This window comes from Chiloscyllium punctatum, chromosome 49 (assembly GCF_047496795.1).
Source record: "Chiloscyllium punctatum isolate Juve2018m chromosome 49, sChiPun1.3, whole genome shotgun sequence".
NCBI lineage: Eukaryota > Metazoa > Chordata > Chondrichthyes > Orectolobiformes > Hemiscylliidae > Chiloscyllium > Chiloscyllium punctatum.
This window is the reverse complement of record NC_092787.1, coordinates 20,655,124-20,674,588: the sequence shown is the minus strand read 5'-3', so window position 1 is coordinate 20,674,588 and position 19,465 is coordinate 20,655,124. Positions and strand designations below refer to the sequence as shown.

The 19,465-nt window shown below is 40.0% G+C and overlaps 1 protein-coding gene across 1 annotated transcript in view; it reads left to right on the top strand.

Annotated features, from left to right (window-relative positions):
* The window catches only part of cfap157 (cilia and flagella associated protein 157), a 33,256-nt gene extending 14,315 nt beyond the window's left edge, over positions 1-18,941 (top strand). The window contains exons 4-9 of the mRNA XM_072565780.1: positions 1,182-1,449; positions 2,689-2,819; positions 5,466-5,616; positions 9,813-10,027; positions 12,195-12,396; positions 18,760-18,941. Of these exons, the coding sequence (XP_072421881.1) occupies positions 1,182-1,449; positions 2,689-2,819; positions 5,466-5,616; positions 9,813-10,027; positions 12,195-12,396; positions 18,760-18,783 (991 nt within the window). The 3' untranslated portion in view covers positions 18,784-18,941. The remainder of the gene's footprint in view (positions 1-1,181; positions 1,450-2,688; positions 2,820-5,465; positions 5,617-9,812; positions 10,028-12,194; positions 12,397-18,759) is intronic.
* The last annotated feature ends 524 nt before the right edge of the window (positions 18,942-19,465 follow it).

The following is a 19,465-nucleotide window of genomic DNA, read 5'->3' as shown; positions in this document are numbered from 1 at the left end:
ACTCCAAGGTTCTTTGTTCAGCGACACTCCCCAGGACCTTAAGTCCTGACTTTAATTGCCTTTCCAAAATGCAGCACCTCACATTTAACTAAATTAAATTCCATCTGTCACTCCATGTACAGTGTGTTTAGGAATGAGAATCCAATACAATGTTTTTCATTGTCCCCAATCTCCGTGACAATATACCACACTTACATCACTCATGAATTGACAGTAAATTACCAGTTGAGAAGATTGCAAGAATAGCTGGTGGGATGACATATTGTATCTGAACAGAGACTGGCTGGTTTGAGCCAAATCGAAAATAAACTATTTATGCATTTCCAAGATTCTCCACTGCCTATAGGTGTCTTAAAATCACTGTCATAAGAAGGTTGTTTTCAAAAAAGAAGTTGTGTTAAGCACGCTACATAAAATGCAAAATTTTACTTAAAACAAAAAAACCCTGTGTATTGTGGAAATAGAGCAGGTCTACCAGCCTGTATGAAAAGATCAAATAGTTTGATCCCTTGCAGCAGTGCACCCACCCTAGTCTCCAAGGAACACTGGTTGTTCCATTATAACTTGAAAAAGAAATAATTGCAGCATGAGGCAGTGGTCAGTTGAGGCACAATTTGGAAAGGGTGCTTCAAAATTGTATCGAGCTCATGTAGGTGTATGAGAAATGCCTGATGCTGGTTTTGAATGCACACCTTGGAGATAGTTTAATCAAAATGACAAATCACACATCTTAACAGAGATTGAACATGCAGCTCCATCTGGCCCAATGTGTCTTTAGTTGGCTCATAACTGCATGTAAAACCAGTGCAGTACGATCCAAATTCTGGGCTCCTGACCCTCATTGAGGAACAGTTTGATTAACACTATTTCTTGGCCATTTGTATTATGTGAGCCTTGATGATAAGTCTCAAAATATGATTTGACAGTGGTAAGTGGGAAGAACAAAATGGCTAACACTGTCCTCATCTAATATCCACATCTATTTTGTAGCATGTGTCCTTGGACTGTGATCAGAAAGCGGAAAGCTTACTTGATTTTTTTTTCTTTTCCCTAGCCCAGGACCCCTCATTCGACAAGAATTAATTAGGCCAACCAGTGAAAGGACAACAACTTTATCAGCAGCAAGTAAGGGCCAGACCTGTAACTATTAAACCATTACCTTATTCCCCTTATTCCTGTAGGTTAAAGAAGGAATTGGTTTCCCGAGTGAATGCTGTAGCTGCAGAGTTCCGTCGTATCTCAAAAAAACAGGTGGCAGAGACAACAAAAAGGGCAATCCGTGAGAATGCATCCATCACCAACAAGCTGGGAAAGATATCGGACAAAAGCATAAAAATAATCAAGGAGAATGACGATTTGAAATCAGAAGCAAAGAAGCAGTGGCGAACCATTCACATCTTGGAGGAGAGTCAGAAAGAACTGGCCAGAAAAAGTCTCAGCAACCTTAAGGTTTGATATATCTCCTAGTTCACATTGACAATATCATGCATTCGTGCAGCTCCTTCAACATAGTGAAAGATGGTTTGACCCCGAAGTTTGGTCAAAGGGATCGGGTTCTTAAAGAAGTGTAGTGAAAAGGCCATTTGGCCTATCATGCTTGTGCCAGCTTTTTGAAAGAGCTGGTCCCAGATACCAGCATGTCTTTCTGCCTTTTATTTGTCTCATTCCCTTTTGAAAAATCATTCTCCACTTCCCACTCTTTCGGGTGGTACATTCCAGATTATAATAATTCATAATGTAAAACAAAATTCTCCTCTCAGCTCTGGCTCTTTTGCACATTATTTTAAATGTGCCCTGTCATTACTGCAAACATGATCATGATGCAGGAGTAGGCCATTTAGCTCCTTGAGCCTGGTCTGTCATTCAATAAGGTCATGGCTGATTTGATTGTAATCTGAACCGCATTCCCACCCACCACAATGAGCTTTCATCTAACATTTTCCCTAGGACAGATGTTAAGCTAACTAGCCTGTAGTTTCCTGCTTTCTGACTCCCTTTTTGAATAAAGGAGTTACACTTGTTACCTTCCAATCTATCACGACTGTCCCTGAATCAAGGGTATTTTAGAAAATCAAAACCAGTGCAGCAACTAACTCATTTGCCACTTCCTTTAAGAATTAGTTTGAAGCCCATCAATCCATTTAGGCTACTTTTACTGATTTCTAGTCACTATGTGGATAAATCTCCTGTAATTATCGTGTTGCATCTATGACAAGCTCTCATTATGTTGATCTTTATGCTCCACTCCACTGCTTGGTTACAGTTAGAGGTCTGTACACAACATCCATAAATGGCTCCTTGCTTTTTATCATTAACCCTTCAGGATACAGTTTCTACTTATTTATTGTACCAAAACCTATCATGATTTTGAACACATGTAACTCCTCTTAGCTTTATTTAGTCTAAAAACAGCAGTTGCAATCTTTGAGCTAAACTTAATCTTCCATTTCAATAACCTATTCACATCTTTCAGGTATCTGCAACTGTTCATATATCTGTTTACTACTATTTCAAGTTTTGTGTCAAATGCAGACTTTGAAATTTTACCCATGTACAAATTTGGTTGAATACAGCACTATGGAATGCATGTAACCAGGATCTTTTGAGGAAGATCTGTTTCTCAATTTTAATGGTCTGACCAGTAAAATAAAAACAAACAGCTAGGGTAACTTGCTGCTTAAATTTCAGGTTATCCAAATGCTGACTGAGAAATGCAAACAGCAGCAGGACTCATTAGAAAATTGTATGCAGAGAGAGAAGGTGATCCCGAAACTTGAGATGTCCATCAAAAAACTAGAGGAACAAAATGAATCTTTAAGGTATGTCCAGTGCAATATTGTGTTTACATGGGTCCTGCTGACTGAGCATCAAAACATTATACTTTTTGACACTAGGAGTGTCACCCTAGGAACTCCTTGGTGCAATTTTAACCTCTTTCTTTACATGTCTTATTTGGTTTAATCCCAACAGGTTATTGCATAAGGAATGTTCCCACAGACTGTGTGTGAAGTAGAAAGATAAGACAGATTAATACATGAGTGAGGGAACATTGCAGTGCCCGGGAAAGATAATATTTCAGAGGGTTCAGGGAGCTAAGGATTAAGAAGAGTGCAGATACATGCTTTTGTGTAGTCTATGGACTACAAGCTAATGGGAAGGATTTAGAGAAACAAGTCTACAAAGAAATTACAGAGAGATGTAAACATCATAGAGTAGTTATATTATTATCATTAATGGGTATGGTTGTCCACCTAGGAAATTGTGTGGTTGTTGAGCCAGATCCTAGAGCCCCGTTTCCAACCACACATTTGGTGGTGTTTCCAGGAGGTGGAATTGGTACCTAGCCTTGAAATTGATGACGTTCCATTCTCCTCTTCCTTTTACGTGCACCCTCTTGCTGATGGGTGTTTTCAAACAATTGTGTCCCTTCATCCAGGATGTTCTTCCAAACTGGTTTCTTTTGAACAAGGATCTCCCATAGGTTGACATCTATGTTGCATTTCTTGAGGAAATCCTTCAGAGAGTCTTTGAAATTCTACCTTTGTCTTCCTCATATTCAAGTGCCTTCCTCGGGCTGGATGAAGGTTTGCTTTGGTAGGTAGAACTCAGTCATCTTGACCATGTGGCCAGCTCAGTGGAGTGACTGAGTTCTCGGGCAACATGAACAGTTCTTCATTCTGAACATTACCCCTAAGGGTTTGTACACTCTCTGGGTTCTGAGATTGAGTTTGACTTTGGTTGTCAGGCTGCAGGTAGATGAGCCTGCTGGATGTAGTTTGCCTGCTAGATTGGTGACAGAACCTTTTCTAGCCCCCTTCCCTGTGCAAAGTCAGCAGAGCGGATCCTGAAGAAAACTGCTCCGCCATGAAGAAAGCTGTCAAGATACTCTGCTGATCCTATTCCAAGGATGACTGAGTCAAATTCCACCACCTACATGCTGGTCTGAAGCCAGGGACTTCCAGATCTCTCAATGCTGTCCCTGTCATCTCTTGCCAGGAGCTGCAGTCCTTGGTGTGTGTGTGTGTGTGGGTGGACTGGGGGGGTGGGAGGGGGGCAAGTTGAATTCCTCTAGATAGATGCCTTGCGCAGCTATTAAATCTTCTAACGTGGGAATGCTGTTGTACCTCCGACACACATTCCTTGACTGAAGGTAGATTGAGTTCCAGTGGCAAAGGAACTTTGACGACTGGGGATCTCCCTACCTCTGCAGCCTTCATCCGCCATTACATCCATGATGTCAAATAATTATCTTCCACTTAATTTACCATGGAGGACTTGTTTTAATTTGCACTTTCTGGTTCTTCCCCTCTGATGTTACCATTCATGGATAGCCCTGCCAAGATTTGAGAACTCCTGATGGCATTGCTCTTGGCATCAACAGAACATTCAGGCCTCCCCACTGCAGCAAGCTAGCAATCCACAATGTGTAATAGTAATGGGGTACTTTAATTACCTGTACATCAACTGAAATACTACTAATGTAAGGCCAGTGCTCTTAGATTGTATTCAGGAGAATTTCCCACATCAGTACATGTGCACAAAGAATGGACTGGTAGACCAAAGTGTGTGGGATTGAGATGGTCCAAATAGATCAAGTAACAATGGGGAATATTTAGGGAAAGTGATGATTGTGTCATAAGGTTTAGCATTACAGTAGAAACTAACATTATCAACACATAGTCACAATAATCAACTGGCAGAGAGCAGACTTCAATGGGGCAAGAACAGAGCTTGGCTGAATAGATTGGAAACAAAGGTAGGCAAGGAAAGCATTGGGCTACAAAGATGGTTTGGTCTCAAGTCGAGTTATATTCCCTTAAAAGGGAAAGACAGGACAAACAAATCCTGAGATCCCTGGATGGCAAAGGAGATTAATTCAGGGGAAGACCAGGCATGGCTAGTTAATGCATTTGAGAACGAAGCTGAATGTGGAAGGTTCAGAAGGAAGGTGATAAAGTAAATACAAGAAGCAAAGAGGGATTATGAGAAAAGACAGGCAACTAACAGAAAAGGAAATCCCAAAATCCTTTATAAGCACACCTATAGTAAAAGGAGGATTAGGGGTGATTAGGGACCAAAAGAGAATTTACACTTAGTCATAGGAGGCATAGCTGAGATGTTAAATGAAAAAGTTACATCTGTATTTATTTATGAGGTAGATGCTGCCCAGGCCACAGTGACAGAGGAGGAAACACAATTATTTGAAGGGTTTAAAATGAAGGTAAAGGTATTGGATAAACTGCCTGTATTTAAAGTTGATATGGCACTGGAACTGAATGAGATGCAACAGGATATTGAAAGAAGGGAGGGTGGAAATTGCAGAGGCACTGGCCATAATCTTTCAATCTTCCTCAGATTTTGGAATGTTGCAAGAGAATTCCAAACATTAAGCCCTTGTTCATTGAAATCTATTATTTTAAAGTTTCAATGTTACTTGTTCTAAATCCCTCTCATGTAATTTTCAGGAAAGAAGTAATCTCCGTTCAGAAGCAACTGGAGACAAAGCAATCTCAATTGGACAATCAGAGAAGCCTCATGGAACAACAGGAAAAACATAGGAAACAGGTGGAAAAAGTTCTGTCTGAAGCTGCCTATGCTCTGAAAGAGACTCTGCAGGTAAGATAGCACTTCTATTTACAGAACAGATTCATTATTGCGGTCCACTTTGAAGCCGGGAATGTGACAGGTATTATGTGCTACTGTGAGATTCCTGATATCCTTTGAAATGTCCTATTACTTATTCAGTGGCATGAATCAACCCAACACTAACAAGCTGCACCATGGATTGCTACTACTGTTTATGTATCTGTGATCTGTTTTGTTCGTGTTACAGCCTTCTGATCTTGGCAGCCTCAGAGAGTCAAGGTTAAAGTAGAAACCATTTAATCAAACAGGAAAGTGTTGCATTTGATTGGTGTTCTGAGTGAAGTTCTACTAGTTGGCCTCAGTCATGATGAATCAAGTGGCCTCTGCTTCCCTAACTTTGGAAAGGTTCCTGCTCCTGGGTGCTATCCAGCAATCCCTGCTGAAATATTTGCATGGCTCCTGGAGGAGAAAGTGGTTGCATTTAACATGAAGGAATAGACTTCCAATGCTCACTGTTCTCACTCACAACTTGGACTCAGTACCAATCAGCTGCCAGGGTTCAAGGAACCATATGGTTGCATGACACATGTGACTGCAGAAATAAAAGGAAAGATTAATTACAGTTTTCTTCCTGTTGGATTTAGAACTTGAATTCTTCAACTCAAAATCTTTCTCTAATTAACTTAACAATTCACAGATGGGTGCCATTATAACTGTGAAAGGCCTTTACAAGGTTAAAGACTAGCACATCTGCAGCATGATGCTTGTACTCCCAAGACTGCATCAACCCACAATGCAATTTACATTAATATGTGTAAAATACTTTTCAACATGCACCACTTACTCACCCGAACTTCACCACTTCCAAGCTCATTTTCCTCTGTGTCCCCACCCTGAGGTCAGTTTCTGCTTGCTGAGACTGACCAATTTTATATCTTTCACAAGAATGCAGCTAATAGCAGGTTTCAGCTGTTATTTTGCACAACTGGAATCCAGCCCTATGCTGCTTATTTTACTGAAATGGTTTGCAGCTGTTTGGAAGGTCCCATTGGAGCCCTCAATAAATAAATATTTGGGAGATAGATGAAGAGATGTCGATGTTTAGTTTGTTCCTGTCTTCCTGCATGCTATATCCATCCAAGTTAACAGGATTTTCATTCATTAACCCTTAAGAGGTGTTGGTAACGTGATGGTTGTGTCACTAGACTAATGACCCAGCAGTTTGAGTTGATGGTCTAGAGATGCAAGTTTAAATCCAAGCATGACAACTCAAGAATTCAGAAACCAAGGAATACTTTCAGTGTATCTTGTCTTTCTCAACCAGAGCACTTTCTAGGCAACAAAGAAGTTTTGAACTCCAGCATTTTATGGTTGTTATTATAGGAAATGTCGCAGCTACTTTGAGCGCACCAAGCTCGAACATGCACAAGTGTGTTGATTGAGGGATAAATATTTGCCATGGAATTGTGGGTAACTTCCCTGCTCTTAATCAGAGTCGTGCTTTGAAATCATCTTCAGTTACCTCTCAGGGCAGGTAGGGCCTCAGTTTGAACATTTCACCTGAAAGACAGCATTCCCTCAGTACTACACTGGCAGTGCCAGCCTTGCTCAGGTCATGGAGTGAAATTTGGATCCAGAGTCTGATAACTTGGAGCCAGGAATGTGATTAACTAAGCCACAGTGAACAGAAGTTAGATACAATTAAACATATCTGGAATAAAAAGCTATGTTATTGCGCACAATATTACCAAAGAGCTGCAGTATAGAAAAGGACTATTTGGCCCATTGTGTCTGTCTTGACCCTCTGAAGGAGCCGTTTCTCTTGCACTATCCCCTGCTTTCTTCTTGCCAGTCTGCACTTTCTTCCTTTAACAGATAATAATCCAATTCCCCTTTGAATCTATTAATTGCGCCTATCTCCATCTGTAATTATTGGAACCAAGGCCAGGTGGATCTCATTGACAATGAGATTCTTGATTGGGGTCATTAACCTGGGTCAATCAGGGAGCCCTGGCCGACACACATTAAAAGGACATTCAGACAGTTTGCTCAGTCTAGGGACTAACTTTGAGCAGGCTGGTTACAGCCCATATACCGTGCAAAGGTAAATAAAGGGCGACTTGGTGATGGGATACCAGCCTCTGTGCAATAATTTCGGCATCACAAAGCAAGACAGTGCATTCTAGATCCTAACCACTTCCCACACAAAAAAGATTTTCCTCAAGTTGCCATTGCTACCTTTGTCATTCACCTTCAAGGCTCCTGGCTCTTCTCCCAATGAGATGTTTCTGCCTATCTATACTGTCTAGACCTCTCAATTTTACCCACATCTCCTCTCAACCTCACCTTGTCCAAGGAGAACAGCCACAACTGCTCCATTCTCTGTAACTGAAGTTCTTCATCCTGGAACCATTCCCAATAATAATTATCTACACCTTCTGTAATGCTTTCACATTCTTCCTTATAGTATGGTGCCTGGAACTGGATGCAGTAATCTAATTGAGCCTAAGCAACATTTTATATGTGTTTAGTATAATTTGTACTCTCTGCTAGTATTCATAAAACCCTGGATGCTGTACCCAGAATTTCTTAATGACAAAGAATAAACTTTCTCTCATTATTCTTACTGTTTTAGACAGAACTTAAAAGAAGCTCATGCTTTGAGGGTGAAAACGTTTTTCATGTCCATAGACAATGAGACCCTAGTAGTTGTAGATATCGTGTTTCAGTTGTGTTTTGACAAACCTCTGTAGCAAATGGGATCTGAAGCTCCTGGCCCAGAGGTAGGGTCGTTGCCGTTGAGCTACAAAGCTTGATAATCAGTGTATTCAGTGATAAATTTTGTGAAATGAGCTTTCTCTGCTATTTCATTTCACTGTATGCAGAATCCAGTTTGTTGTCTTCCCACTGGTGTTGCAGTTCTCTATTGAGTTCCAATTCGTGCAAGCTGTCTTCCTTATTAAGTAGCAAGGAACCATTACTGGGCAGGTAAACACTAACAGACAGATGCCTTTGTTTTCTGAGCTAGTAGCAGATATGTCATGAGGTGCGTTTGTTGAGGACCTTCTTCAAACAATTTTTTTTGATATATTGTTTTAGCCCAAACAATCCTGACTGGTTTTCAGTTCTTTGCTTCACTCTGACTGTTTATGTGAAGAGTTATAAGGGGTTTTCTGAGAGTATTCTCTCTGATAAGCTTCATCAGAGGCCCACATTCTGCAGTTTGTAAAAAAAAAGTACTATGCCACCGTCAAGCCAAATGTTTCTTATCTAATTGGCAAGCTCTCCCTGAATCCCATGTGATCTAACTTTATTAATTAGTCTACAATGCAGAACCTTGTCAAAGGCTTTCCTAAAGAAATGCTTAAGATTTTTCCTCTTTCACTCTAATCTCTAATATACCTTTATCTTGGTTTAGTGATTGAACCTGCTCCAAGTCGCTGAGAGGCTCATTGTTGCAACTGATCGGGGCATAAGAGTGGTTCATAATTATTTTCCAAATCTGATTTGTTCCACTGCTTATCCTGCTTGTTGATAACTGTGGGCACAAAGCCAAGTTCTTGCACATTCAGGTGCAATTAGGTGAGCTACAACTTGCTATATCATTTTACACATAGGATTTCCTGTTCTAAACCTAGTGATCTGAAACCTTGCCCTTCTTTCCTGGTTTCTATTCCTGTCACAATCATTCTGATAACTCATAAGGTTAATCCCATCCCTCCAGAGAATGGTGATACAACTGGTTCATTCACACTAGATTAGAAGAAGCAATTTGTGTGCATTCTGAAAACACTGCTAATTACAAATATAATTTCTTCAGTAGACTGCTGACATAATTACGTTAACTTGAAAACTGTCTAAAATTCTAAGTTAATTTTACCAAACTTCTGTCATGTGACACTTATCTCCAGGGAATACACATTCAAAAAGAAGTTAACCCTGAATTACTGTATTTTAATGACGAATTTTGTTATATGTTTTGTCAATTAATCTTATTTGCAATCTCAATGTTTTAAATAATTTAAAGGTCCATAGATGACTGTTGTCTGATGTCTTTGTTACTCGGCGAAAGATTTACTTGGTACTTCTGGTGAATATTCTAGTCAGGGCATTTATCCTACTATTCTGACTTTGAAACCACAGATGTTCTCATAAGAACATTTCTAGCATTGGGAATTGCTTTATTCTTTAGCATTTTATGACCCTTTAATATTGTTTCTCTGCAGGACAAAACAGAATGTGCGGAAGAATCCTTCTCCATGATCAATCAAGAGAAGACAGATTCTGAGGTGCTGCTATATGCTCAGCGGAGTCAAATGATGCAGAAATTGCTGCTTTTACTAAACAGTGCAGCCATACTTGGACTTGGGCCTTCACTGGGGGAGTTCATTAAAGACAAGCTACCTCCCCTGGAAGAGAAACCTCCAAGTCTTCAAGTGAGGTATGTCAAATGACGAGTAAATGAGTGATAGCATTTACTCACTAGAATTTGCTGCCCACATTTTTGTTCTTTGAAAATCTTATTAACAAATTTCATTTCCATGTTGAATTATCATTTTAAAAATGTTAACCTAAAGAACTGCGGATGCTGTAAAAATAGCTAGAAAAGCTCAGCAGGTCTGGCAGCACCTGTGGAGAGAAATCAGTTAACATTTCGGGTTGAGTGACTCTTCCTCAGAACTTTTTCAGCAATTTCTGTTTTTGATTTTTAAAATGTGGTTCCTTTTCCTTTTCCTTCTTGCCCTGAATCTCCCAGATCATGCTGGGTTTGACCAGGATACACACTGAGTACCAGCAGTCTTACCTTGATCTGGAAAAGTAAACTGGCCTCACTTGCCTTTTCATATAGTTTTTAGCAAGAATTATCAGTTTGTTATGAACTGAAACTTTGGATGATGTTACAGTATTTGAAAGCTTCTGAACTCAGAGTTACTGAGAGTAGTTGTAGCAGTCTAGCCCTACTTCAGCTATAATCGGCTGGTTTAACACAGGAATTAAGACATTTGATTTCACTTTGGGTACTAACAATGCCAAACGAGATATTAGAGAATACACAAGTGCAATCATTTAAAAACAAACTCAACTTTGTATATTTTAATTGCTGATTGTAAGTGAATTTAAGGAACAAGTACAGTCTTCCAGTTTACAATGAGATTTTATTATTCTGGCATATAAAATTAAAAATTATTCCTCTGAATTATTCCTTTGAAACTTGCAGCAAACATGGAATGCGCACACACACAGACACACACACACACTCTGTTAAAGACAAAAATCCAGAGATTGCACTCAGTGACTATACTCTTATAAGGTGCACTATTACAGATCCCTCTGAATGCAATCAACTGGAAATCATTGAATTGATGAGAACATCTGCTGTTATTTTCTTGGTCTCATTGTAAAAAAAACCTTGAAAAAGTTGCATCTCATAGGATAATTGGGTTTTTAAAGATGTGCTAATTTCATAACTCCTGCTAAATATCCTCATTGTCCCTGGAAGAGTAATTGTATATTAGTTGAATATTCCATCTTTATATTGATGAGAAATTAGCTATTTTGAAAAAAAATATATTTGTTTGCGTGTTAACTTTTAATTTATATTTCTAAAATTTGAGTTAATAATTAAGATTAAGATAAATGATGAAAGAATTTGTGTAAAAGGAATTTTGATCTTTCTGGTTTGGTGTCGATGAGAATACTTAGTTGTGGTTAGGTGCATAGCCAGGATGATGTCATTACTGCTCATAAATGCCCAGAGATCCCCTTGACTTGATGCCGGATTCAAACTGACATCAGGAAAGAGGGACTCTTCGCTACAGCGATTGATACATCTTTGTGTGCCAGTTTCTTCAGAGGTAAGCACTGTTGTTTGGCTGCTGACTGTGAAATTCATCCTCCACTGTGTTAGCCACCCAGCTCAGCAGTTGTAGACATATGAGTTAATTATTGCTGGTCAGTGGAGTCTTTGACTTGATTAAGTTTGTTTATCATTGTCAATTTTCTGTTTCCCTGCTTGAAGTTGATGATATATATTGGGTTACTGTTCTATGGATAAAGGGATCTGTCCTCTGCTTAAGTCAATCTAGACCCGAGTTAGTGATGGGGAGATCTAACTTAAATTGCTGGACAGGAAACCCATAGGACCAAGTGAAGCACTGTCATTTTTCCCCCCTTATTTTATCCGTTTAAAATCCATGTCACACAAACCAGCACTGAACCAGCTTGGTCACTTTTCTTTACTGAGTGTTAGGTATCTGTTGGGTTGAATTTACTCCTGTGTTAGGAGGTTCGTTAGCCAAGGAATCCCAGAATCTGAAATCCTGTCTCACCCACTTACCAAAGAGGGCTGAGCCCAAGGGTCTTATATAAAGTACTGTCCCAGCTTAGATTAGCTAACTCAGCACTGAATGGGAATCAAGTCCAAGGTGTTCTGGCTTTTTTGACTCAGTGTATTGTCAAATGTTTTCTGTATCGACCTGATATTAGTGACAGCTTTGTAGCTCTGTCAGGCATCTTGTTGGTGGCTGGCAGCAAATTATATATATGATCATGACACTGCCAGTAACAATTCCTTTTCCCTTAACCCACCAATCCCCTTCTTTCTACAGGCATGCTTTAGCTTCTGGTGCCATCAAAGGACCAGGCATTCTGCCGCATTATAAAGTAGGTGATCTGGGTCTCGTGCCAAGGCCCAAGCAAATGTCTCCCAGCGTCACTGAGAAAGTGGGCCAGCTGTCAAAGACAACGCGTTTGGGTTTGCTCAGACCATTTGCCAATTCAGCGCCGACTGAAATGACTTGTTTATCGACGGTAAATCTCCAAAATAGATGTGCCATGTTTTATAGATTCATATGACAGTAACCTTTCACCTTTGGGATGCAGGTTCAGTTTCGGTCTGTATCAATGACAGAGTAATTGTGTCTTCCAGCTCCAAGGGCTGAGTATGAAATAATGTTTTGGGAAATAAGGATGAAATTGCCGATTTTGTAGTTAGTCTTTCAATTCTCCGTGATTATAGACTTGGTGTCAAAGGATTGAAGGATTACACATACTACCCCTCTGTTTGAGAATGGGGAGAGATGTAAAACCAGCAGCCTCCGGCTCAGTGGGTGGTGCAAAAGCTTGACAGTGATTCAGGGTAAAATTAATTGACATTATGAAAAGTATGAGCTGATTAATGGTTGACAACATAGATTTCGTAAAGGCAAAATTGATTAACTTGCTTGAGCTTTCCAATAAAATAACGCGAGGTTAATGAGGTACTACAGTAGATTCTGTTTGTGTAGACTTTCAAAAGACATATTAAGTACCAGATGACAGCCACATTAGTAAACTTGAGGCCCATTTGTTTAAAGGACAGTGGTAACATGCAAACAAAATTTGCTAAGGAACAGTAAACAGAGTAGTAGTAAACAGTTACTTTCTTGATTGAAGGAAAGAATATAGTAGTGTTCCCTAGTTGTTGGTATTTGAGTATATTCAGTCATTGATCTCAGCATGGGGAATGCAGTGGTGCATCCAGAATTTGGCATCCCATGGCAACAGGCCTGAATTTCACAGATTGCTCCAAGATATGACCTCCAATCTTGAGGGTCGTGGTGCCACAGTTGGTCTATGCATCAGCTTGAGAGAATCAAGGCAATGAAGACCGGATGACATCATGGTTCTTCCATCATCATGGGCAACAGAACATTGATGATGTCAGTCACTACCCCTTACCAGGAAACAACATCCACAGGGAAAGTGATGAGGTGTTTGATGGCCACATCAGTCTTCCACATGGTCTGGGTATTCAAATCCATCAACACAACTCTTTATGTCCATTGCAGTACCAATTGAAATCTGTGAAGCAAGACATGCAAGGGAATAGCAAAGTGGATGTCTTTTAACAGCACTGCCTATGTAAGGTTCGGGGCATCACTGGAGAAACAACATCCCTAATGAAGAAATGCTACATGGGACTAGTCATGGGCATTTACAGAACATTGTGACAGAGAGATGACTGGACTGGCAGGGCAATTATTTTGCCTCCTGGATGTACATTCAGCCACAATAGTATTTGAATGGACACCATCAGTTGGGAAGAGAAGATGGGTTCAGCCAAAGAAAACTCAGTGAAACACTTTTGAGCAGGATGCCAAGAGTGGGACCTGGAGTGAAAAAGACCAACAAACCAGTGGTGGAGGAAGTTTTGGGTATACAGGGCGTAATACTAATGTTTGTAGATAATGCAAAACCCAAAAGTAGTAAATGGTAAGATGAATAATAACAGATTTCAGGAGGACACAGACTGTTAAAATGATGCATTAAATTCAAAGCAGTGAAATGACGCACGAGGAAAGAATGAGGAGCAGCAATACAAAATGAATGAGACAATGTTAGAGGGAGAGGAGAAGCTGTGGGTGCATGTTCACCATACTTTGAAGGTATTGAAGTTAAGGCTGTTTTGGGAAATGGGATTCTAGGCTTTATTAATTAAAAGGATTAGAAAGCAAAACCAAGGAAATCGCCTTTAACCCTTTTTAAAACACTCTTCAGACCTCCACCAAATATTGCATTCAATTCTTGCTACCATCGTTTAGGAAGGATGAATGGGGAAGGTGCAGGAGAGATTTACTGAAATGCTCCCAAGGTGAGGGATGGAACAATTCTACAAAGGTTGGTATCCTGTCACCAAGTCATCCTTTTATTTACAAATGAACAGTCCTCGACCATAGTACGGCCACATACAGAGTCAGGTACCAGAGTGTCTGTATCCCTGATACTCCATGTTTTTAGAGTCATACAGCACAGAAACAGAGCCTTCAGTCCAACTCGTCCATGCCAACCAAGTTTCCCAAACTAAACTAGTCACACTTGCTTGTGTTTGGCCCATATCCCTCTGAACATTTCCTATTCATGTACGTGTCCAAATGTTTATAGAATGTTGCAACTGTACCTGCATCCAGCACTTCTTTTGGCAGTTCATTCCACATACACACCACCCTCAAGGAAAACCTTGCCCCTCAAGTCCCTTTTAAATCCTTCTCCTCTTACCATAAAAACATGCTCTCTTAGTTTGAACTCCCCCACCCTAGGGAAAAGACCTTTGTTATCACCTTATCCATGACTGGATCTCTGTTTAAACGCTAAATTGTGAGACAAGCAAAGATGCTGCCATCATACGCGTGATTCTGGAATTTTTTATGGAAATAGTAAGCTAATAGTAACATTATTGGACCAGCAAATCAGTGACCTGGACTAAATCTCTGGCAGTACAAGTTCAAATCTCACTTTGGCAATTGTCAACATTTAAATTCAAGTTGTTAATAAATAAAATCTGGAATAAATGACATCTCACTAGTATCCTTACGAGGAAGGACACCATTTAGCCTCACAGCGCCAGAGACCTGGGTTCAATTCCCGCCTCAGGTGACTGACTGTGTGGAGTTTGCACGTTCTCCCCGTAGTCCAAAGATGTGCAGGTTAGGTGAATTGGCCATGCTAAATTGCCCGTAATGTTAGGTAAAGGGTAAATGTAGGGGTATGGGTGGGTTGCGCTTCGGCAGGGCGGTGTGGACTTGTTGGGCCGAAGGGCCTGTTTCCACGCTGTAAGTAATCTAATCTAATCTAAAAAATTTCGACTGGGACAACACATCCATCCTAGGACAGGCCAAACAGAGACATGCACCAAAATTCCTAGAAGCATGGCATTCCAACGGAACACTCTCAACAAACACATTGACTTGGATCCCATTTACCATACCCTGAGAAAAATAACAGGAAATGACATCACCATAGGAAATGATGCACCACAGGAAATGACTTCACCAGCCCACAGAAACTCAAACATATAAATAGAAAGCGGGCTACACCACCAGTGCTTCATTCGGAGGCTCACTGAAGGTGTTACCTCGTATGATGACGAAACATCTGAAAATAAAGCTTCCAGCTCAGCGAGCAAACCTACATCCATAAATGACAATTTGAACAGTGGCTGTTAATTTGGTCCAATCAGGGAACTCATAATCTATAGTCCAGGTGGCTGACATATACAACAAAGGGCAGTTAGGCGCAGCGATTGGAGAAGCTGAGTTGTCCTTAGAGAGGAGAGGGTTAGGAAGAGTAAAAGCTAAAATGATGCTGGAATTACTTAGCAGGTCAGGCAGCATCTGTGGAGAGGAACAGCATTATTATTTTAGGTAGCTGACCTGAATCAAGCTAGGATAAAGAGATTTGATAGAGCTGTTCAAAATCACAAATAGTTTTGATGGAGCGAATAAGCTGTTTCCAGTGCCGGATAGGTCAGAACCTGAGGATGCAGATTGAAAATGTCTGATGTGAGAAAAAAGGGGCATGAGGAAACACTCTGCATGTCATGATCTGGAAGAATGGTCTAACTCTCTAAAGGGAATTAGATACATACTTAAAATAAAAACATTTATTTACAATGCTATAAGAGAAGAACGTGGTTGGGGAGGAGAATATTTAGATAGCAGATTTTAGGTTTATGGTCTCTTTCTTGGTGCTGTATCATTGTATAACTCTAAAGAACATGTGGGTCTACAGCACAACACTGCCTCTCAATCTCACTAAGTGACAATGCCAAGTGGCTATTATGGGAAATATAAAGATATCACACTGGTGCAGTCGAATGTGCTTGGAATTAAGCTGCAATATTTAACTATACTCTGTATTTGATTGTGTTAAACCTTACCTTGGTGCTTTATTCAGACAAAGGAAGTCTGAAATGGAAAAAGGTGCATCCTCCAGCACCATAATTTATTAAGCTAAAAGCTTTTCTAGAACGCAGTATGAACTTAACATAACCTGGAATTTGTTGCAATGATTTGATTTTAAAACATTGTTCATTGTAACCTTTAATCTTCCGAATGCTGTACTTTGCATCATTTAATCACTACATCTTCCTGATTCACCTCATTCTCTCCCAGTCTTTTATCCTCCCTTCACTGCCAATTTTCTGTCCTCCCTCTTTCTCTTGTTGAGCCATTGTCTCTTTAATAGGATAGGCAGTAGTGTTGTGATATTGTCACTGGACTTGTATTTGAGAGGCCTGGACTAGTGGTCTGGGAGAGCCTGGATCAAATCCAATCAGAGTAAATACAATGAATACTAAATCTGAAATATGAAGCAAATCTCCATAATGGTGCCATGCAACTACCAGTGATTAATGTAAAAACCCATCTGATGCCCATTAGGGAAGGAAATCTTCTGTCCATACCTGGTCTGGTCCAAATTGGAGTCTGACAGTAACATGAACATATTAACCCAGAACAGGCTATTCAGCCCTTGGGACAGCTCCACCATCCAATGTTTGTGTTTTGAATTCCATGTTATAATCTGCCTCCAATAACCTTCAATTCCCTTGTCTAACAAGAATGTCTCCACCACTATTTTAAATATATTTTAATAAACTGGTTTCCACTACTTCTGAGGCACAAGGTTCCAGATTCATACAACTGTCTGGGAGGAAAGAAAATTCTCGTATCTCAGTCCTAATAAGCTAAGCCCTAATTTCAATACAGTGTCCTATTTTTCTGGACTTGGCCACAAGAGGAAACATCTTTTCCACATCCACCTTGTCAAGATCATTCAGGATCTTGAATCTTTAACCAAATCATCCCTCTCCCTTCTAAACTCAAGTGGAGACAAGCCCAACCTGTCAAACCCCTTCTCAAAGACAACTGAATAAACATTCTGTGAACTGTCTCCAGTGCATTGACATACTTCCGTAAATAGAGACCAAAGCTTACACACATTAGTCGATATGTGGTTTCACCACAGCCCTGTATAACATCTAAAGTACTGTTCAATTCTTCTCAAAATAAAGGCTACCATCCTGTCAACCTTCTTGATTACATGCTGTCCCTGCATACTAATATTTGTTGACTCAAGAGCTAGAATACCTTCATCTCTCTGCACCTTGAATTTCCATTCTCTGTTTAAGTAGTACTCTGCTTTTTCATGTTTCCTGCCAAAGTGAACAACCTCACATTTTCTCACATTAGACTTCATTACCAGATTTTTGTCCATTTGTTCAACCAGTCAATATCCTCTGCAAGCTCATTTCTTCACAACAAACTTTTCTACCTATCTTTGTGTCATCTGCAAATTTAGCTACCATGCCTTCAATCCCATTATCTAAGTTATTGACATTAAATTATAAAAAGTATAGACACCTTTTGGACTCCACTTGTCGCATCCTGCCAATCAGACAAAGACCCATTTATGCACACTCTTTTGTTTCTGCCATCCAGCCATCTAATCATGTTAATATGCTACCCCTTATACCCTGAGCTTTCATTTGTCACAATAATCTTTGATTTGGCACATTATCAAATCTAAACACAGTAAAGCTACAGGCTGTCCTTGATCCATGGCATATGTTACTGCCTGAGATAAGTCTAATACATTGGTTAAGCATGATTTTCTCCTTTGCAAAAACATGCTCTTATTAGTTACCTCAAGCTTTTCTAATTAGGCAGCCACAACCTTTTTAATGATCGATTCTAACAATTTTGCCGCAACAAATATCAAGCTAATTGGCTTACAGTTTCCTGGTTTTTGCTTTCCTCCCTACTTGAATAGAGGGATTATATTGTTACTTCTTATTCTGATGGAACCTTTCCTGAATCTAAGAAATTTTAGAAAATTAACACCAACATTTCCTCATTAGACACCTCTTTTAAGACGCAGTGGTGAAGCCCACATGGTTGACTCTTAATTGCTTGAATTAACTCTAGCAAACCACTCATTCAAGAGTAATTAAGGGTGGGGAACCAATGCTACCTTGCTGCTGACACCCACATCTCACAAAAAAAACTCACTTTATCCAGATTCACACTCTGACTGAGAGACTGACTAATGCAGAAGCCTGTCCACACTCTGTTACTATATGAGAAATTGATATAGAATACATTAATCCCACCTCATTAAAGAATATCACATTGTGGCATGCAGAATCAGAAACACAATGAGAGCTAGCCCTAAAAGCTGACCAAGAAGCCGTTGAGCTTGAGAAGTTACAGATGGTGATGGGATGGGTTGGGGTGATTGTCGGTCCTCAGCCTTGGTGACAGTGATGTCCTGGACTGAGGGACTTTGCTTTTCATCATGAATTTTCAACATAATGTTTCTTCTCCTCTTACCCCCCCCCACCCCTGTTATTTCTAGGATCCAGCTCCTGCAGATCAGTGAGTGCAGGCCTCGATTCTGCCCAAAATTGCTGTGGCATGCTGCCTTCAAGACCAAGTTTGCGACCAAACTAGTTAGACTTTTGTGATCATCGGTACTTTTTACAGCTAAACTCAGTTATTATATAGTGTTCTTACTGAATTTGTTATTTGTCCATGATTTGGATCATTAAAAATAATTAATAAAATTGCATTTTATAACTAAAAGAATTGTTCGCTCTTGTGATCTTTGAGGCAATAGTTACAGTGATTGACTTGAAGGAATTTATTCAAATTGTAAGCTAGAAGTCAGCCATTCATTCTTTTGGGGTCTCTTATTTCATTGTACACTGAGTTCAAAAGGCATTTCTATAATCTAGCGTAGGGTTGATGATGGGTTGCTTGTAGAAAAGGCAAAGTTAAACCTCCCTGCCTTGCAGAATCTTGGAAGATGGGTGTTTAAGATGTCTCAGTGATGGTGTGATTCTGCTGTGGCAACATTTCCAATCTAAACCTTTTCTAAGCCAAATCGGGAGTCACCTATTGGAAGCCAATGAATGCCTCTTTTAATACACAAGTTCATGCTCTGATATTGTTCATCCCTGACTGCCATTTTAATTGGAGACCTGCATTGTACAATCTAACCTAGCAGCAAGAGAGACCAAGGTCAAAAGAGGAATGTGTTTTATTTTAATATCCTGATTGGA